Source organism: Cervus elaphus, chromosome 2, assembly GCF_910594005.1.
Source record: "Cervus elaphus chromosome 2, mCerEla1.1, whole genome shotgun sequence".
Classification (NCBI taxonomy): domain Eukaryota; kingdom Metazoa; phylum Chordata; class Mammalia; order Artiodactyla; family Cervidae; genus Cervus; species Cervus elaphus.
In genome coordinates, this window is record NC_057816.1 from 25573219 (window position 1) to 25594755 (window position 21537).

The window sequence follows — 21537 nt, forward strand, 5'->3', positions numbered from 1 at the left end:
TTGATCGACTTTCTCCAGGAAAGGTGGGGAGGCTGCTTGTGGTGACGGGAAAAAACATGGGCTTGAAGTCAGGGTTGAGCTCCCAGCTCTGTGACATCCTTGGATGAGCTCAACCTCTCCAAGCCTCTGCCTCCTCGTCCATAAAAAAATCACAGTAATTAAGACTTATCTTGAAAGTTGAGTGTGAGAGAGATACAGACATACTTTATCTGAACATGCTTTTTTAGAGACAGACTTAATAATAGAAAGACAAATTCCCTATTTACCTTCATGCAAGACTAAAATAGGTTAAATGTTAAAGTGCTGGAGATTTTCAGAGGCGGGACACTTGGTGATGGAAAGCTACTCTTGGTCCTCCACACTGAGCTTGTGCCAACCACTGTCAGCTCTCTGAGATGCCTGTCTGACTACCATCCCTGTTGCACGCACAAGATTGCAATCTCAGAGAAGTTTGGCCACTTCCTCCAGGGTCACACACCACACAGGACGGGCAGTAGCTAGTCCTTGAACAAGTCTGTCAGAGCCCAAGGCCCTGTTTCCCCCCCACGGCTGTACCTCACTCCCCAGTGCCTGGGTTCCACTCTCTCACTCAGGAGACTGACCCCATCCCCGCAGTCCCTGAGGAGCCCAGGCTCTCGGGAAGAACTCTCCCATCTTCCAGGCCCTCTTCCTCCTTGAATGTGACTGTCTCTCCGCTTCCCTCTTGACTATTGAATGAGTAAGTGGACTTGCAGGTCGGGGCAGTAGGGAAATCTACAGAAAGGGGGTACCGTTGGAGAAGAGAACAGTTGGCAAACGGAGAGTGCATCCCCACGTGGCCGTCTTGCTGGCCCTCCTGTGTTAAGCTCTGGCACAGAGAGGCTGGCCCTTCTTCATCTTTTTATCCCTCCTGGTGCCACCACGTGATCTGGCCCAGAGCTCAGGAGGGGATGTGAACTCAAAGCCAGCATAGTGTCCCGGGGCACGTGCTACAGTGCAGAGAGCACCTGGGATAGCTTCCGCCCTGGACCGTGTTGTTGGGGCTGTGATGGTTGGATGATTGTTCTTTCCAGAGGGGTATTCAAGCTGTAGTCAGACTGGGCGTGTGTGCACTCTCTCTGCCATTGGTAGGGAATCAGAATTCTGGGGGTCCCACCCAGCGGCGGGAGCTGCTCGAGAATCAGACTTGGGGAACCACTGACCAACCAGGATGGAAAGAAAATTTTTTTCAGAGTAGGTATTGTATTAGGCGCCCTGACCATGCAGCATCCTCTCGTCCTTGGGCTTATCCTTTGTGAAGGCAGCATAGCTTGGTGGCTAAAATATGGGCTCTGCACGCAGGCTCCCCAGAATCCTTGCACTGTGTGGTCTTGGGCAGTCTTCTTTTCCACTCTGTGCCTCAGCTTTCTCATGAACTGAAACTTCCTCACAGGTTTTTTTTGGTGAAGATTAAATGATACATGTAAAGCACTTTAGCCCAGTGCTAGCACACAGTAAATGCGTAATAAATTTTAATTGTTATTGCTATTGCTATTAGCATCACTGCAATTTGATCAGGAAAAATAAGGTATAGGAACATTAAAAGAATAATTAATGCAGTACCCCCAGGATGTAGTTTGTGCTAAGTTTTCAGTACCTCTTAGTGTATAAAAGAATGTGTTAGAATGTATTTGAACATAAGCTCCAGGAGGTTAATGATTTGTACTTTGTTCTCATTAAGTATAGTATTTCTGGTACCTAAAAACTTGCTTGATACATAGTGGTATCAAGTAAATATTTGTTGAGTGAATGTTTCCAAAGCCAAGATATTTTCTGCCTCAGGACCTTTGCATGTACTCTTCCCCCTACCTGGCATGCCCTTCCCTTTAACTCTTCTCTCAGTAAGTTTCTGTTCATTCTTTAGGACACATCTTCAAAAAGGCCCTACCAAACTACCATTCCCTATCCCCATCGTCATAATCTAAATTACATCAGTGCTTGTAATTCTCTCTCAGACTCTTTGTCCTTTTCCATTTATTTATCGTATATTTCCAAGCCCTGCCTCTTTCACTGGATCATAAGCTTCAGAAGAGATGAGATCCAATCTTACTCACAGACCTTCAGACCCACCATGGTGCCTGGCAAACCACGGGTATGGAGGAAATTCTGGTTGAATGAATACACTGGAAGGTTGAGGGGAAGGACCACAGGCCGGGGTGCTTGGGACATGGAGCAAGTCCCATGAGTTTCTGCTCCTCTGTAAAACTGATGAAGATGAAGACAGTCCTATAATACTTACCTGCTTACCCTCCTTGACCAGGTGGAGGTCGGGATTAGATGAGGTCATTTTGTTAAAGCATGCGATCGCTCGAGAAGCGTGTGTTCACTGATTTCGCTCATTTAATCATCAAGCCTTGATCGAGCTCATCTGCTGTGGGCACACCTCTGTCTGTGTCCCTTGCCACAGCTGAATGACGAGCTTCTTACAGCCCAGGAATGTGTCTGTCCTCCTCTCTCTGTGCCTCGTACCGAGCGAGAACTTCAGCACGTTTGAAGAATGGTCGAGTAACCGGAGGCACCCGGGAGATGGCAGAGGGAGAGAGGTGGTTGAACTTGGGCTGCTTGTCTGTATGGAGCTTTGTTCCCATTCAGCCAGTGTGTTCCCTGGAGGATCAGTACCGATCTCGAGTGACAGGCATCAGGCCAGATTCTGGCCAGGGGGTCATTTAGATTTCCTTCCCTGCAGATGTTGCCCGCTCTTGGTTGTGAAGTATGGCACGTATGGGACTTGTTTCTCAGGGGAGCCACCCCCAGTGTTGCTGACCTCCGCTCCCTACCCTGGTCGGTGCCCTGCTTTTCTCCCTGCTGAAATCTGCTCGGGCTGGTCCCAACCCCGAGGCAGGCCCCCAGAGCTTTCTTTCTGGTTAGCAAGTTACGCCTTTTAACTGCAGCAAATCATTAACATCACACTTCTGTCCCCTCCTGGGCTCCATGGCCAGGAGGTCAGGCCTCTTCCAAAGAAAGCTGGCTAATTATATCCCCTGTCCGCACAGAATCCCACAAGAGGAGCAAGCCGTGGCAGATGGATGGAGCTGGGCTGGGAGCAGGCACCCTCTGCCTTTTAGCACCCTGGGATGTGACTTCTCAGCCCCTCTCTGTCCCTTATTTGAGGGGAGCTAGCAGCCTCAGTCTCTCCTCGCTGTCTGTGTTAGACTCTCCGTGTGTTAGACTCGCCATGTGATAGACTGTGGTGCTCAGGAGCCGGCAGAACAAAGGAGACCTGGGCTGCGGGGCTGGGAGCTGCAGAGAGCTCGGGCTGCCAGAGTGAGAGGAGGCATGTCGCCAAGGAGCAGAGCTGGGGGGCTGAATTCTTGCCACAGCCCTGTCTCCTGGTTCTCCTGCATGGCAATCTTTCCCTCTTTTTCCTCTGCCTCCTTTTCCTCTCCTCCCTCACTCCCTTCTTGGACATTTTCGTATTCTTCACTTTCCTTGGACCCAACAAATCAGGCTTCCTAACAAGATAACCAGTATAAAGGCTTAAATATTTTAAAGTGGGCATCTGTTATTTTTCCCCTCACTTGTCCAGGGCATGGGCCTTTTTGCTCCAGAGTGAGGGGCTCCGTAGCCCGGGGTTTGAGAAAGACTGATTCAGAGGGTGTCCTTCACAGACTGACGCCGAGAAACACTCACAGGTGGAGAGGAGTTCCCTGTGGTCCAGCGAGGATGTCAAGAAGTCAGATGGGGGCTCAGACAGCGGCATAAAGATGGAGCCAGGGTCGAAGTGGAGGCGGAATCCGTCTGACGTGTCTGATGAGTCTGACAAAAGCACGTCAGGCAAGAAGAACCCCGTCATCTCACAGACAGGTTCGTGGCGGCGAGGCATGACGGCTCAGGTTGGCATCACCATGCCGAGGACGAAGCCAGCTGCCCCGGCAGGCACACTCAAGACCCCCGGAACTGGTGAGTCAGAGGCGCGCGCTGTCTTGCATGTACACTTGTCAGTTTCAAAACCGGAAAAGCAGTCACGCTAGCAGGGCTTGACGTTTTCAAGTCCCTGTAAATGCTCAGGTATTACTTCTTGGGGTTTAGACTCTGCTCTTAGCCAGCTTTCAGAAAGATTCATATCTTTGCCTTTATCCAAGTGAAAATTTGTGAGCATGAGAGCCTCTTGAAGTCTGAAGACGGTTCAGCTGCCGAGACATGTTCAATTGGTTGAAGCATGGGCAGGCTCCGAGTTAGCATACCCAGTGAAGACTATTCAAGGGCACGTGGTTATGAGCTATTGATATGCTGAGTCGATATTGCCCGTGATTTAAGGATATGTATAAACAAGGGCAGAGTTTTTGCAGGAAGGTAGGATACCCACTGAAAATGTTAGGGACAGCTTTTTAGTGGATAGAGGGAGAATGGTCAGTAAAAGACAAGGTGTCCTTCCCAGACGTGTCAGTGATTGGCTGGCTTTGCTCTATTCTGGGTAAATGTAGACTGCTTTGCAAATAAGGAAAATCACTGACATCTCTAAAGACCCATGGTGACAGTAGTAGATGAGATTATCTTTATAAAAAGCTCTCTCCTCTGTCTCCCAAGGGGACTGCTTCCCCCCAGGAGAAAGCAAAGTAGTTCTTTGGAGTAGGGGAGAATTTTAAATAGTCTGAGTTGACTGAGCTGGCTTCTTAATTTGCAGGCTAACTTTGCTGATTTCTGTCGTAGGAAAAACAGACGATGCAAAAGTGTCCGAGAAAGGAAGGCTGTCGCCCAAAGCTGCCCAGGTGAAGCGCTCCCCATCAGATGCCGGCCGCAGCAGTGGTGATGAATCCAAGAAGCCCCTCCCCAGCAGCTCCAGAACGCCCGCCGCCAACACCAACAGCTTTGGGTTCAAGAAGCAGAGTGGCTCTGCCGCTGGTCTGGCCATGATCACAGCCAGCGGGGCCACTGTCACCAGCCGGTCGGCCACACTGGGCAAAATCCCAAAGTCATCCGCGCTTGTCGGTCGGTCCACCGGTCGGAAGACAAGCATGGATGGGGCTCAGAATCAGGACGATGGGTATCTGTCTCTCAGCTCCCGGACGAACTTACAGTACCGGAGTCTGCCAAGGCCCAGTAAGTCCACCAGCCGGAACGGGGCCGGGAACAGGTCTAGTACCAGCAGCATAGATTCCAACATCAGCAGCAAGTCAGCAGGCCTGCCGGTGCCCAAGCTGAGGGAGCCTTCCAAAACAGCCCTGGGCAGCTCCCTGCCAGGTCTGGTCAACCAGACCGATAAGGAGAAAAGCATCTCTTCCGACAACGAGAGCGTGGCTTCCTGTAACTCGGTGAAGGTGAACCCGGCACCCCAGCCTGTGTCTGGTGCAGCTCAGGCCACTCTCCAGCCAGGGGCCAAGTACCCTGATGTGGCCTCTCCCACGCTCCGCAGGTAAGTGGGTAAACGGCATTGAGTGGAACTGGAATATGTGATGTGGAATGGCATCCTGGATTCATAATTTCCGGTTTCTTAGCTGAAAGCATCTCTGGTTTTCTTTGCTTCAGTCCTCGAATAAAGCTGGTCGAATGCTCCCAGCAGTTTTGCAGTCAGCTGAGTGTTTTCCTGTGTTGGTGTGAAAAACACAAGCCTCTGAAATCAATCATCCTGCGTTTGAATCCTAGGTCCACCTTATGTAGCCACCATGTAACCCCTCTTAATACTTCTGCCTCCATTTCCTCATCTGTAAAATGGGGATGATGATACCCACCTGCGACCATTAATCTATGTAGCCATATATAGCCCATAGTAAGTACCCATAGTAAGTACTAACTAAGTAAAAGTTAGTTACCATCGAAGATTAGTTCCTAATACACCCTTAGATCTAGATGAGGGGCTCAAGGAAAATAGGTTTTTTTTTTTAAAGCTGTAACTCAGATTCCTCATCATTATGCCAGATAGTGATCTTGGCCTGATCTTTTCCCCAAATAATCCAGTATCCCCCCCACTTTTTTTATACTGCGTGCATGATTCCAAATTAGTCTCTGCAATGTTAGCTTCCTTTATAGAAAAGAAAAAAACAATTCTTAAAGCAGAAGTGTTTCTGAAAAATAGAATTTCCTTTCAGTTTATACAACTTTTTGCCTCATTATAATATACAGTGGGCCATCTTTAAAACTGCAGCCACATAGGGCACGGTTCATCCTACCTTTTCAGGAAAGAGTAAGTCCCGAGGATAGAAAATTTAGCAGTGGAAAAATAAAACTTATGTGCACATGTACATATTTGGGAATGGATAGGAATGTTTGCAAAGCCTTTCAGAAGAAGCATTCCACATGAAAGGTATAATGAAGCAGTTCACTGTTCTTTGTCTAGACTTGATTATTAGAATTTCAGTAATGATTATTTTTTCAGGGGAAGGTCCTATTGGGCTGTTCTTTGTTGTTTTAACAGGTTGCCTTGTAAATGAAAATTTTCTCTGCTTCTTGCCTCAAGTATTATATGTAATATTCGCTCTTTGGTATTATAGATTTCCTTTAGTAGCTACAAAGGCATTTTACTAGACCCTGAGGCTAGTGTAATAGAATACTTGAAAATGCATGCAGCTTCTTAGGCTCTGAACTGAGCACCTTTCAGCCCATTCCTAGCAATTACATTTTTCCTAAATTATTAAGGTGTTCTGAATTCTTTCATTGTGCATTAATGTGAAGGAGAGGAGTCTTAGGTGAAGTGTGATAGCTCTCTTCAAATGGTGTGAAGGACTAGCAGAAAAAAGATTGAACTTTTTCTGTGTAGTTACATATAGTAGGATTAGGAGCAATGCGTACAAATCAGGAAAAGGTGGATTAGATTTTGGTTTTGTAACAACTGGACGTGCTTGGCAGTGAAGCCAGTTAGCCTTTGGAGTGGAGTAGTGAGGCCCCTGTCACTGCAGGTATGTAAGCACTCCAAAGCCAAGGTTCTGCAACAGAATAGTTCTTTTCTCTGTCACCAGGCAGAAAGTGTTCTTCTTCTGTCACCAGACATCGTAGTGAGGGTTGATTGTGTTTATTTATTTCTATAGTAATTGAGATTTGTAAGGGCTGTTTAGGCTTCCCAAGTGGCTTAGTGGTAAAAAATCCGCCTGCCAAGCAGGAGACGCAGGTTCAATCCCTGAGGTGGGAAGATTCCCTGAAGAAGGAAATGGCAACCCACTCCAGTATTCTTACCTGGGAGATACAGGGGCAAAGGAGTGTGGTGGGCTACAGTCCAAGGGGTCGCAAAAGATTTGGACACGACTTTGCAACTAAACAATAACAAGGACCGTTTAGAGAGGATGGTAGTGGTGGTTTAGTCGCTAAATTGTGTCCAACTCTTGCAACCCTGTGGACTGTAGCCTGCCAGCCTCCTCTGTCCATGGGATTCTCCAGGCAAGAATAATGGAGTGGGTTGTCATTTCCTTCTCCATTAGAGAAGATAGAAGGTCAAATTTACATGACTTTGACTAGCTGGGTGAAAGGCAACCTGTCATCGTAATATGTAGTGGGTATCATTTCTTTTCTGAGATACCTGTTTCATAAGAGTTTTAGTGGATGGAATAAAGCCATTGTTATAAGAGCACAGACTGTCCTTTGACTTTTAAGGTAGTTTCTCCATCCTACCAGAGAACTCTCTGCCAACGAAAGAGAGGAGTATTTGCCGTCCCCTCTGTCCTTGGCAGCACTTTTTTGGTCGTGAGCAGTGGGGGAGATGATGTGCAAGGGCGTTTCTGTGTGTCTGTCACAGAGACACCGTTCATACCTGGCGTGTCTTCACATCTTGTGAACCCTGCAAGGGTTTGTGCATATCACTGGGCAACACTCGCTCTCTGGCCCTAAAAGACACCTCCTTCAGGCCGGGCTTTCATGCGAGAATTAATCTGAAGGATACGTTGCCCAGGTCGCCTCCACATCTAGACTCCGGTTCCTGATGCTGCATGTTTGCTCAGAGATCAGAGAAACCAAATCCTTGGGAGCTGAACTGTCATAAACAAGGGCCTGCTCTGTGCCTGGGGTCACAGATACAACGGTGATTAAGACAGCTCTTTTCCCGTCTAGAGGTTTCCTGGAGAGGGGCAGTTTTCTAGTTACTCTATTTATGTAAAGAAAGAGAAGCAAGATCTTGAAGTAGCGAAGGATAGGCTGGTAGAAGATTACTGCCCATCTCCCTTTCGCTCAGATCCAGGGTCTCAGCGGCAGCCTAGAACTTGAAGGTGGAGCCTTTGCTCCGCCAGCACCTGACCCGTTGCCCCTTTCCCAGGGGGACTGCCTCAAGCCCTGGGAAGGACCCCGCCTCCCTCCCCAGGGACTGTCACTGGCTCCGGTGCCCCAGCCTCCTCTGACAGCCCAGCGCCCCCTGGCCTTGTGTGTTCAACCCACACAACCCTTTGTCTCTTCGCAGACTCTTTGGTGGGAAGCCTACCAAGCAAGTGCCCATCGCCACAGCTGAAAACATGAAAAACTCGGTGGTCATCTCCAATCCTCATGCCACCCTGAGCCAGCAGGGTAACTTAGAGTCCCCTTCGGGCAGCGGCGTCCTGAGCAGCGGGAGCAGCAGCCCTCTCTACAGTAAGACCGTGGACAGCACCCAGTCCCCGCTGGCCTCCAGCCCCAGCTCTGCCCACTCGGGCCCCTCCAACAGCCTCACCTGGGGCACCAATGCGAGCAGCTCCTCGGCCGTGAGCAAGGACGGCCTGGGCTTCCAGTCGGTCAGCAGCCTCCACACCAGCTGCGAGTCCATTGACATCTCCCTGGGCAGTGGAGGGGCGCTGAGTCACAACTCCTCCACGGGCCTCATCGCTGCCTCCAAGGACGACGCCCTCACCCCCTTTGTCAGAACCAACAGTGTGAAGACCACACTGTCGGAAAGGTTGGTGCTGTGCGTTTGGCTGCCTTCATCTCCCCGAGAGACGCCCCTCCGAGAGTCCAGACATTATGTTAGGAAGCCCAGGCGGTGTTTACCTTTGCTGGGCGATCTCTGTCTTTCCGATCACTGGTGTCTCTCCGGGGGAAAGCCAGATTGGGTTGGAGTCAGCCGGGCTCTGCTTCCTGTTATCTTTCTCACTGTGGTTACTCTCAGTGCGTGGAGTTGCTGCAAGTCTCCTGGGGGCAGATTTCATGCTTCCTTTTTAAAACAGCATTCCACCTGCGAGGTCCTTCCTTTTTATCCTGTTTGTTCATCACCTGCTTCTTTCCCTGCCCTGGTAATGGTGTGGGCCGAATTGGTGGTGGCTGCGTCCCCGGAGTGCGTGGTGGGGTGCTCCTTAAGCAGCTGAGTCGACGTGGCAAACACCCTCCTACCGAAGGGCTGCGGGGCAGAGTGATAGGAAATCACGCACCCAGAGTCTTCCTCAGAGCTTCGAATCTCACTGTAGCAGTGATAACATATCTGCCTTCTCCACATGGGAAAGAAAGCCAGTATCAGCCCTGGGAATGAGGAAAATGTTCTAGTCATTGTGTGTGACGCCCTGCTCCCTTCCTTCCCATCTAATGCTCCTTCTCTTGTTTTCCACCTGCCTGGCCTTCTAGCCCTCTCTCTTCCCCTGCCGCTAGCCCTAAGTTCTGCAGGAGTACTCTGCCCCGGAAACAGGACAGGTAATGACACCGTAGGCCGGGGGCCCCACCGAGCCTCTAGCGTCTCCTCTGCCCCACCCTGTGTCGAGCCGGATGTTTTGTGTGAGGCTGTTGGCCTGCGGCTTCCGCTTGTGTTCGTGGCCCCGGTGTAGTCTGTGACCCCCACCCCAACCCGAGACATGCCCGTGAGGGTCAGTTCCGCTGTCCACACAGCTCTGGTGGAGGTGCACTGGGCCGGCCCCTCCCCTCCCAGCTTGGGGAGGGTCCTCAAACCTGCCACCTGAAAAGGGGCGGCGGAAGCTCTCACTGGCATGTCAGCTTTCCCCGTGGCATGCTCCTTGCTCCCTGGCTTCCCGCCCTTTTGCCTCCCTCCCTTCCTGCTCCAGGCCCAGACGTGACCTACCACCCACCACGCAGCTTGGCCCTCACCTCTGTCTCCCCGCCACCCCCACTCCCCACGCAGCTGGCTCTTTGCCCTCTCCAAGGCCTCTGCCGCAGTTTGTGTCTCGCGGGCTGTTGTGTTCTGGATCCCCATTTTCTGTAAAGATAAGAAGAACATGGGGAGTGTTGTTGGCCCCCATCTGCCCTGTGGGTGGGCCTCAGAGATGGATTATTGACCTTGAATTTGTGGGGGGAGCCGTGGCTTGGCCAAACATAATAAGCAGATGTTGTTTCATGCTAGGGGGAAAAAAAAAATTAGCAAAAACCCTCTTCACTGTGTCAACAGCAAAAACTTTACTTTGGTCGAACTTACAGACCAAGCCTTTAAACCTCAGTCTTTGGAAATCCGAATGCTGTGACTTTGTCAGCCAGCAAGTTGTAACATGCCCCAGCTCTGCCCAAGGCTCAGCTTCTAGCTCCACGCAATGAGGGCCTCGAAAGCTGAGAGGGATCCGGAATCCACTTGTTACAGATGAATTCCAAATATGCAGACTGCTGGCCTCTTGAAACCGTCCAACAAGTCCCTTCTTTCACTTGAAGTCATCACCGGAGGCATCTAGGGGTGGGCCAGAGTGCTTACGGGTGCAGGGAGCCCTGAGCGCAGGCGGTACCGATGGGCGACGGGCCGGGGCAGGCCTGGGCGCTGCTTCAAGGTGGGGGCAGCCCCTGGGTACGGCTCTGAACCCGGGGAAGAGGAAGGAGCAGTTGGGGCCGAGCGGCTCGGGCCCCCCGATGCCGGGGTTGGAGGCGCCCAGGTGTGAGCACAGGCCTCGGTTTCCTTTGTCCCCGTGGCTGTGGCTGTGTTGCATGCAATGGACTTCTCCCCGGTGAAGTGAGTCTCTTCCTCCGGATCTCTTGGCCCCCCGAGCCTTTCCCACCTCACGTTGCCTGCTCTCCTTGTGCTTCCCTGAGGGTCTCATGTTTGTTTTAACTTTCCTACAGTGACCCGCACCTTGATAGGAACACTTTGCCTAAAAAAGGACTCAGGTATCTGTGTTTCCTCCTTGCATCCGTGCCATCTGCTGTGGCTCTGGGGCTTGGCTGTGTGACTCGCTCGTGGCTGATCGGGGTGCGGGTGGGCTGGGGGTCCCCGCTTGGGCCCACGTGGCAGGACCCTGTGGACGACGGCTCTCCGCGCAACCCTCCTGTTCTCATCGCTCCATTTGTCGGCTTCTTTTGCTTGAGCAGGGACTGTGCTCTTTCAGGCTCACTGTGGTCAAACCATCTCATGACAGCCATCCCTGAGCAAACCCGGAGAGCAGTTACGGCTACCTCTGGGGCCAGTGGGTTTAATTGCTGATCACTTCGCCATGACCATTCCATCCACGGGCTGTCTTCCGAGAGAAAGGATGTGACTTGTAGCATGTTGATTTGTCAGCCAGGACATGAGCAAAGAGAAATATTCCCCTCCCTCCCCACCCCCAGTCTGAGGATTTTTTACTTTTCGGCCCATAGAAAGTTGCTAAGGACAGGTGCTTTGCACTTGTCTGAATATTCTGATCGAAAATTGGGTCAGTTTTCAATGCCTCACAAGATATGAGGCGATCATTTTTTTTTTTTTTTTTTTTTAACGTAAAGAAAGAAAAGACTTTCCTAGAGGGAGTGTCCTCTCATTCACTATAAGTGATGGCTCATTTTTGACTCTGGTCCTGGTGTAACAAGATGCTATAAGTCACCATTGCTCACACCATTCACCTCACTTTGCCACCCAGAAGAACTTCAGTCCTACCGCCTGTCCCGTGATCTTAATGTCATGTGGTTGCAGCTATCATTTCTCTCGCTCTCTAAACACCTCGTCCTTTGTAGCATCCGCTTCACCCTGCACTAAGCATTAAGAGCTTTCGCAAAACATGGAAGTTGGAATGAAATGTTTCGTTGCTGTCGTGTATGTCGGTAGTTAATAGCCAGCAGCTCTTAAATCTGAGAGCATTTTGACCGGTAATGGAAGGTAGGTATCAATGCTTCCTTTCAACAGGAGCTCCGAGTGCAGCCAAATCTAAGAAGTATTGAAAAACCCCCAGCAGACCTCCCGAGGGAGGACGTTCAGCCTTGTGGCCTTCCAGGGGGGAGTTGGCAAGGCCTGTTGTATTTAACAGTTTTCATCATGCCTGTGAGAGCTGCTTGTTGGCACTCAGGCCAGTGTTTAAATCATACCCACTCTTCAGTGAGTTTGACCTTGATGCCCCACTGTTGCTTCATGTGGAAGCTCACTTCTGAATATTAGCATTTCATAATCCTGTGTATATTTCCGGAGCAGATCTATCCTATGAAAATTATGTGACTCTAGCTTTTAAAAATTGTGTTTTTTTGTTTTTTAATTCAGAATGGAGATATGTGACATGGTCTCCTCAGCCAATTAATGGGACCTGGAAAGTCCAATTCTAGTAAAAACATTAAGGAAGAACCATGTCTATATTCCGAATTCTCACTGTGGTTCTCTTTCTGGCTCACCTGCTCTGTACACACACATATCTGGTAGTCACCCCACCAGAATCTGTTTATAAGTCCAAAGTACTCTGGTCACTTGGGCACTTTAGAAATTTGAGATGCTGCCTGTGGGCATGATGAGGAGAGCATGGATTTGGGGATCAGGCGCATATGGATTGAAACTTCGGTAAAATGGGAGTGACAGCACCTACATTGCTGGGAGAGTCTGAGGCTTCAGCGAGATAAAGTCTGTGAAGGCACCTGGCGTGTTGGAGACATTCAGTAAATCATTGCCAGATTCGTATCAGAATCGACGAGGAGGTGGGCCTCGTGTGAGACCCAGTGATTTGGGGTCCCCTCTGAAGACTGGTTTCTGCCAGACTACAGCCACGGCTGTCAGCCTTGGTCTCCTCACACCTTCTGTTACGTGTCTGGTTTCTGATACTCTGTGATTCACGGCCGCTTATTTGCACTTCAGAATGCAGATGCCAGGAGCTATCTAATTAAAACTTCCTCAGAGCTCTGACAACAGCTTGTTTCATTGCCTCAGTCCTGTCAAGGTGGGGGCTTTGAAATGACACCGTCATGAATCAACATGTTACAGATACGCCCAGGGCCGGCTCTTTGAGCATTTACCAATCTCGTTCCCTTTATGTAGTTCCCTTTAAACTGAAAGGAATTGCAGTTTTCCCCAAAGACAGCCAAGTAGCCAAAAAGGTTTTGAGAACATTTGTGAGTTGCAGAATGTGTAGCAACCTGATTTTTCAAACATCAGACTTTCTTCCTATATGTTTGGATATATATTTTCTTTTTATATGTTTATTATCCACTCCAGGGTGCTCATTCTCATAAACGTTGTTCCTAGTTAATCCCAGCCCGATTTCTGTCTGTCCAGGTATACCCCCACCTCCCAGCTCCGCACGCAAGAAGACGCAAAAGAATGGTTACGGTCCCACTCTGCAGGAGGCCTGCAGGACACCGCCGCCAACTCTCCTTTCTCCTCTGGCTCCAGTGTAACTTCTCCTTCTGGAACAAGATTCAACTTTTCTCAGCTGGGTGAGTAGCCACTTGGCATTTAACGATGTTGATCGGCACCTTGGGGCAGAAATTATCTTGCATTTTGAAAGAGACATGTGGTCATGTAGTTCTCAGTATCTGATCTGCCCTCAGCAGTGAAGTTTGATTACAGGCTATTGATAGCAAAAGGAAAGAGAAAGGTTTCTCGGTTCTCTACCGGTAATTTTCTCTACATGGCTAATGTAGGTAGTGCAAACTATCCGTGGAATGAGAAGCATGTATTCTAAGATCTCTGAAGAAGTACGTTCTACAACATATCCCACATTTGGTCATCCTCCTTGCTTTATTAAACCAGAAATAAAGATCAAGTTTTGATTGAATAAGTGTTCTTAGAAGTGCCTACTGGTGACATAAGGCTTTGACTGGCACAATGAGGAAAGGAAAAGAATTTGTAACACAGTCCCTGCTGGCATGTCAACGGGTGCTTTTTCAGAGAGACAAACCCCCACACAGACTAATCAACAGGTAAACGAGAATAGTTCAAAGCTTTATGTGAAATCGTGTAAAAACTGAATGTGATCCAATAGCAAGTATTATACACAGAGAAAGGCAAGACTAGTCCTAGCTTGAATGACTGGGGAAGGTTACATGGAGGTGGCGGGATGAGAGCTGAGCCTTCCAAGATGGATACAGAGGGAAGCATTTTTTCCAGTCTCATCGCATTCTTCAGAGAGGCAGCCTTTTCTGATTATTGTGAATAAGAAACTTGGTCTTAAAGGACTTCTAATCAAGGAAGGCTTAACTCTTCATTTTTAATGAACCGACTGCACTTCTGAACTATTTTACATTACTGAAGTGGACAGGAGTTTAATAAGAAAGCCAGTTTCAGCTAAAGTACACGCTCCCCCTTTGCACGAAGCTCTGCAGGCACCACTAAAATCTCCCCATCAGAGACAGTGAGACCTGTGTTCCTGTTGTGCTTCCTCAGCTGTAACTCTCTGAGGCAAGAGTTTTTTGTCATGCACAAATGCTTCCCATCTGATCAAAAGCCCGGCTGAACTATTTTGGGCTTTTGGCTTTAGAGAGAATTGTCCCAGATGAGCCCAGAGAGTAATTAGCTCATGCCTGGAAGGTGATACTAGCTTGTCTGAACGTGCCAAGTGGGAAAGCTGGGGCCCGGAGCCTCGCTTTGGAACTGACCCACCTTTCCTCCCTTATTTTTAGCTCTAAGTGTGTTTCTCAAATGCTGATGTGACTACCTTTGAGAAAACAAAGGGAGAGGAGCTGACAGGCCTGGAGATGGCTGATCGTCCGCAGCCTCCTCTCCATCCCCTTCAGGGCCGTGAGCCTCCAACCCTTTAACTGACTTCTTTCCTTGCAGCGAGTCCCACCACCGTCACCCAGATGAGCTTGTCCAACCCGACCATGCTGAGGACCCACAGCCTCTCCAATGCCGACGGGCAGTATGACCCGTACACCGACACCCGCTTCCGCAACAGCTCCATGTCCCTGGACGAGAAGAGCAGAACCATGAGCCGCTCGGGCTCATTCCGGGATGGGTTTGAGGAAGGTAAGCGAGCCAGGAGATTCACCCTCTCTCCCAGCATGCAGAGTGGTTAGCGGTCCTCTAGACTGAAATCACGTCATCAATACAAGAGCCCACCTGCCTGAGTTTCCAAGTCACCCGCTTGCGCTGGGGAGCTCTCAACAGTAGGGTCTGACTCTCAGTTAACCTTGCAGGTCTTGAGGGAAGAGGCTGCTGACAAAACACTGGTGAGCCCTGGAGTTGGCTGAGTTCCACTGTGAGGCTCAGCTGCTGGTGCACCATCTTGGCAACACCAGTTACGAGAAAGTTCACTTTTCTGTGCCGCTGTACCTCGATCACTTTGGGGGTCTGTAGGCCGCCATGCTTCTCCACGTTGCTCCAGAATCTTCTATCTTTTTTCTCAAGCACCAGTTTTTTGGTTTGTTTTTTTTTTTTAAGTTAGTTGCATTCAGTTTTGCCCTTTTCCTTCTTTGCTTGCTAATTGGGAATATTTGGGGTAGGATTTTTATGTTTTCTTTGTTTTAATCAGAATTTGGGGGAGAAAACTACTGTGGGCACCTTCCTCAGCCATCTTCCTACCTCAATTCATTTCTTCTTCTTCCTTCAGGCAAAGTGTGAGTTAGGGGAGCCAGCAGTTAAAATGTCAGGCACATCCCCCTACCCCCCTCCCCAAAAGCAAAGATAAAGTGGATAATATACTGGTGTCTTATCATCACTGGTTAAGGATATGGGGTCATACTACTGGGGTTTGAATTCCAGCTCCACTACTTCTTAGGTATATGATCTTGGACAAGTTAACTTCACCTGTCTGTTTGGTGCCTTTGTATTTTCACTGATAAGAATAGGAGTACCTGGGTTCTGAAATTATGAGAATTAAACCAGATAATATATGTAAATGTTAATCCAATAATGCTAGTACCTGTCGTAGCCTGAACTCTCAGCTTCAGCATTGATGTCCTGGCAGCTGGAAATCCGCAGCCAGAGGAGGGAGGACTCTTGGGGCAACTGAGGCTGAGAGCCCTAGCCCTAGCCCTACCTTCTTTGCTAGTGACAGAATAGAATAGGGGTGCAGAGGGGAGTCATAGGCACGTCCCTCTGTTCCTAGTCCCTGTGAGACAGGGAAAATGTGCCCAGTGTCCTCCTGGTAGAACAAACGAAGTTGTGATGGTTGAGGAAATCCCTAAATAAGTCCAGAGGGGGAGAAATGCAGGCTGTTGGTTTCTGCTCTGCCCAGTGTTCTTTTTAACAAAAGTTTTAGTTTAGTTACAGAGCAGTTGCCCCGTGGCTAATCTTCCTTCATTCTCTCCACTCTGGTTGTATCATTTGCATCCAGTGGCATCCAGGGAGCAGACACTAGTCTGTAAATCCATATATGGGAACCCGCTGGGATGGTGGATTAAAGAGGGGTGGAGCCTGAGTTACTGAGAATGTTTTGCTGGATTTAAGGGCTAGAAATCAGTGTTTTAACCACTCAGAGCAGTAATAGAGGAGGGCATGTTGATCCTAAGGTGAAGGAGTAGGTCGTTTGTCTTGAACTTTTTTCTGCTCAGTGGGCGAGCAGAGCATGGCCATGAAGCATTTCCCCGCACTCTTGATGATGACTTGAGTCTGTACTGTGCCCCGTTCATCTGCTCTGTCCCGGGTGTACCTGAGTGAACGGTGTTCCATCCTGCAGCTTGTCCAAACAAGCACACTTCGCCTCGTAAAGGTCCAGGACCATTACAGTATCATCATCAGATGGCTTTTATTTATTCCATCTGGAATCAAGCTGTCAGGCAGCATAACTGTGGGCTATCTGGGATGTTAAAGTGACATTGATAAAAAGGACTTGCCCACAAGCAGTGTCTAGACTTTTGTAAACCCTGATGATTCATGGTGATGTGGAACTCACTGCAGAGGTAAAATCAAATTCAGGGAGAAGGAGTAGGGGCTGTTGTCGATGTATCAGTACTAAGAAACATGTTATGTCTTCATCTTTTGGGAAATTTGGTATCAGATTGTTTTATTTCTTCCAAAGCTGTTACATTACAAAAGCGAAATAGGGCTTGTGCAGTTAGGTGTTTTTAATTCCACTGGCTGAAGACTCCCCCGCCCCGCTGTTGAATATATAAACTCCTGGTGTTGCAGAAACAGCTGGGAAAAAAATTCATATTTCATGTTTGGGCCAAATAGAACCTCCTCATAAGAGGCAGTGAGGTCTATCATATGCCAGAAAGCAAATATTAATAGAAATTTAGGAAGAATTAGCCCAAGTCCTTGTGTGAGGTTTTTGTGGGATTTAATTAGCACTTTGCCTTTTGAAGGAAATAAAAGTTATAAATATGTAGATGAGTACAAGCATGGCCCAGGTGCAGCCTTTCAAAGTTATTTCAGGTAAATTAATTTCCATCAGGCACATTATGCGATCTGTAAGTCAGCTTTAATAGCGTACTTTAGAGAGATGCTTGAGGCATTTTTCAAATGAATGTCTTTGGAGTAAAAATGAAATTCAGGACTTTACCAATCATCCCTAAGAAGTGGTGCAGTCTAAACCAGTTTATCTGGAGCCCACAGAAACGAAGCCGCTTATTAGTAAATAAATCCTGTATTGCACCTCTCGGGTGCTTCTTCCCCCTGAGTTACACTTGGATTCAAGTCCTGGTACCTCCACTGTTAGCATGGTGACTTTGGGTAAGGGCCTTGCCTTGGTCAGCCTATTTCCTGTTCACTAAAATGTGGAAAATAATTGTACCTACTTCAAAGGACTGGCATGAAGATTAGGTGAGATAAATCCTGGAAGGCATTTAGTAGAATGACTTTGAAAGGGGTTTATAGTAAGTACTCAATCAGTGGTAGCTGTTGTAACAGTTGTATGTTTTGTTTTATCCTTCTCCCCATGGGCTATTTCAACCCCATTTTGTTTATGGCAAAATTGAACAGAAGAAGTGACTTGGGGACTTTTTGCAGCCAGGACTGCTAGGTCCTGAACTCCTGGACTCTCAGCCCTCTGTTTTCTCTGCTCAATCCTACTTTACACGTTTCCTTGGCCATAGCTGGGCTCTCTTACATGAACCTTCATCAGTGTGGTCTCCGTCTTCAGTTACGTTTTCTTAGCTGGTTGAGAGGGTGGCCCAGGAGCCACGAGAACCGCATCTCATCTCCCTGACTCCTTTCACAGCCCCCAGTAGCAGAGGGGGATCTAGAGTGCGATGCCCAGATTCACCTTCTCTTTCCACTCCTGACCACCTGTGTGTGCCTGACCACATCCCTTAACCCCTGTGGACCTTCATTTACTCCTGTGTTCGTTAGGGGTGGAAATTGCTGCCCTACTGGGAATGTTGCCTACACATTCTCTGTGATGTTGAGGATCACTGCAAACAGTAGTATAAGTGAGAAAGTGCTTTGATTAGTATGAAGCTGAATATGTACATTATATATATATAATATATATATATTATATATATATGATGCCCCAGTGTGCCAGCAGAGGCACTTGTTTGCTTTGTTGGCTAGACTATGCCCAGTTGTCATTCCATCATGTGATTTCACCCCTGCCTGTTCTTTAGGTTGGGGTGAAGTCACATTCTTCTCAAACACACACTGTATGCTTGCTTGGTCCCAGCTTGTGCCTGTGTAGATTGAATGAGGGCTTTAGGAAACCATTCTAAATATACCAGAAGACTTTACCAAAAACAAACAAAAGTAGACCTCAGAAACCAGTAAGTAAATCTCAGTAAGTGAGATCACTCAAGGGCAAAGCCATCTCCTGATTTCTGGTCTGCAGATCCTGTTCCTGAATGCTGTAGGACCTTATGCAGGTCACTTAACCTCTCTGGGTTTCAGAGAGTCGGTGGCAGAGGTGGCCTAGGTATTCTCTGGTTCCTGTACCTTCAAATTTGGGAAAGTATAGGGAAGAAGCTGAAGGGCACACTCCTGCTGCTCTGGGCTTTGTAAGTCTTGTGTGCGTTTTGTTGTCCAGAAGCATCCCCGCCGCATAACCCAGGCTCTGCCTTGGCTCAGCGTACTTGAAGGAGGGCCAGCTGCAGTGGTTCAGGCAGCCACATTCAGCTCGGGGTTGATCTGGAAAGCAAGGATTCTTCCTTTGGACCACAGCCTTGCTGTTGCTAGTTATGAGTAAGAGGAGTTAATTACAGAGAAAAATAATTACCTCCACCCGAAGCCTGCCAGATGTGCCTCTCTCTGCGTGCGGCCCCAGGCTTGCCCTGAGATGTTGCTGAAGGTGGTGTCAGTGAATCCATGTGTATGAGGTAGAGAAATAAGAGACAGACTTCCCATTTTCAGCAGCCAAAGTCCACACAGAAGCCCTGTGCAGGCCTCCAGAGCCGGCGTCTGGCAGGGCAGTGTGATAGAGGGGCGGCTCCATGCTACTCACATCTCTTCCTCCAACTTGGCCTCCACTATAATTTCCCCCCTAGTGTCTGTGTTGTGGGGCCAAAGTAACTTACTAACCCTTTGGATCGTTAGACCACTAGGTTAGGGCATGAGACACTTATTTTAACGTCTGGACATATTAACACTGAAAGCCATTATTGGCCATTAACACCTTCAGTTGACTTTTTATGGGCACAGGCCAGGTGAGTGATGGGTGGAGGAAGACTAGAGGGAAAGATCTAGAACCCCAGGCATTGCTGAGGAGGGTGGATATAAGTGACAGTGCAGTGACAGCCTCAGGGCAGCTGGCAGCTTCTGAGAGGAGAGGACCTGAAGTGCAAGCCCAGGATCTGTGTGGACAGAGGAGAGAGGAAGCTGCTCTGGTGGCCATCTGGGAAATGAGGTCGGGTTCCTGGAGAAGATGATGTTTGAGCTGATCCCGCTGGTGATCTGAATGGGCAGGGATGGGAAACGTCCTAAACCAAGGGAGCTGCACCGGAAGAGACTCTCAGATGGCAAAGAACTTCGCAGGTCACGCGTGAGAGAGCTGGGCAGGATTCAGAGCGTGAAAGGAGCGCCTGAAGGAAGGCTGGGGTTCGGGACGTTTATTGGGAATACGGTGTGGAGGCACCAGGGAGGTTGGTGCAGCCGTGGGTGGGACATCTGTGGGCAGGTAGCTTCTGCCGACCGCTGATCTGAGTCAAGTTCACTCCTTGGGTGGTAAGTGAAAGCTGTTTGGTGCATTTGTATTCCTCCCCAGCTTCCTACTCTCAGATCACAGGTGAGCATGTGGTGTGGTGGGAAGGGTAGGGCCATTTTACTCCTGGTCAGGGAGGCTGTGACCTATCAAAAGATCTGTGAGGTCTCCACAGGCATATTTCTATCTTTCAAGCAGTTTTTTTGAGAGATTACTAGGAAAATGTCATTAAAGAATCTGGTTTCCAAGAAGAGAAGTCAGCCAGAGTACCTAGTCCTGACAAAGACCGTGGCTTAAAGTGACACGAAGACAGATAATAAAACATCTCCATGGCTTGGGGAGGTGAGGGAGGAAAGTACAGGATGATTCTAAGTCCCAAAGTCCAGTCACAACCAGGGGAGAGGACATTGTGTAAACATGGCAAAAATCAGACAAAGAACCTCAGTTTCAGTGGATATATTTTCTAACCAATGTTCTGCTACATGATCATCTTGAATGAATGTACTGTAGCCAACAGCCAGCCTCTTGTGTTCAGAATAATCAGCTCATCATTTTTTGCATGTACAAAGGACAGATGCTAGCAAAATATAAAATACATTTGCAACACAAATTTCACTTTAAGGGACACATAAGAAAAAAAGAAAGGAATAAAATCTGCTGGAACAAAGCAGGTAGCACTTGCCTCTGGGTAATAGAACTATGAGTCACACAATTGATGGCCGTGAATATGCTTCTTAACACTTCTCTGTACTTGAAACATTTAACTTATTAATTATGTATTATTTTGGTAGTCGGAGGGGGGAAATATTTAGAAGGTTGTAGGAAATAAAATGTGGCAACAGAAAAATGACTCCCGTAGAAAATGATTCCTTATTTGACTTTGACCTGTCACCGAACCAGACAAGGTTGGGTCACGGTGAGGTTGTTGCTCCAAGCCTGGTAGTGTCCTCTGATGCCGAGTTTCTCTTTCCTTTCCCCTTTTGGGCTGCCTGGTAGCCAGCTATACAAGTGACCTTTTCTTTTTCTTTTTTTCATAGTTCATGGATCCTCACTCTCCTTGGTTTCCAGCACGTCATCAATTTATTCTACAGTGAGTATAAATCAATGTTGTATGGCTATGTGTGTCAAAAATAAAATATAAGCATATCTGCTAGAGAAAGTATTTCCATCATAAGGGGATCAATTAGTTAGGGAACACAATTTGAAGTTTACAAACAGCTATTGATTATAATGTACCAACCAATAAATCAGGAGCTGACTTTTGTTAAGGTGGCATTGCGCTTCGGGTAGTAACTGGTTAGAATGTATGAGATGCCTTTCACTGTTTTTTCTTTAATTAAAAAAAAATATTAACTCATTTATTTGACTGCATGGGGTCTTAGTTATGGCATGCATCATTCAGGATCTTTCGTTGTGGCACATGGACTCTCTAGTTGTGGCACACAGTCATAGTTGCTCCGTGGCATGTGAGATCCCAGTTCCCCAGCCAGGGATCGAACCTGCTTCTCCTGCATTGGAAGGCAGATTCTTT

The 21537-nt window shown here is 48.3% G+C and overlaps 1 protein-coding gene across 13 annotated transcripts in view; it reads left to right on the top strand.

The window, feature by feature from the left end:
- The window catches only part of NAV2 (neuron navigator 2), a 421317-nt gene that overhangs the window by 347139 nt on the left and 52641 nt on the right, over positions 1–21537 (top strand). For 8 of the 13 annotated variants that reach the window (XM_043874925.1, XM_043874913.1, XM_043874929.1 and 5 more), the window contains 8 exons: positions 3627–3918; positions 4669–5371; positions 8336–8803; positions 9463–9528; positions 10891–10935; positions 13271–13431; positions 14774–14962; positions 21044–21096. In XM_043874925.1, the coding sequence (XP_043730860.1) occupies positions 3627–3918; positions 4669–5371; positions 8336–8803; positions 9463–9528; positions 10891–10935; positions 13271–13431; positions 14774–14962; positions 21044–21096 (1977 nt within the window). The remainder of the gene's footprint in view (positions 1–3626; positions 3919–4668; positions 5372–8335; positions 8804–9462; positions 9529–10890; positions 10936–13270; positions 13432–14773; positions 14963–21043; positions 21097–21537) is intronic. The other 5 variants (XM_043874946.1, XM_043874961.1, XM_043874969.1 and 2 more) reach the window with 3 other exon arrangements.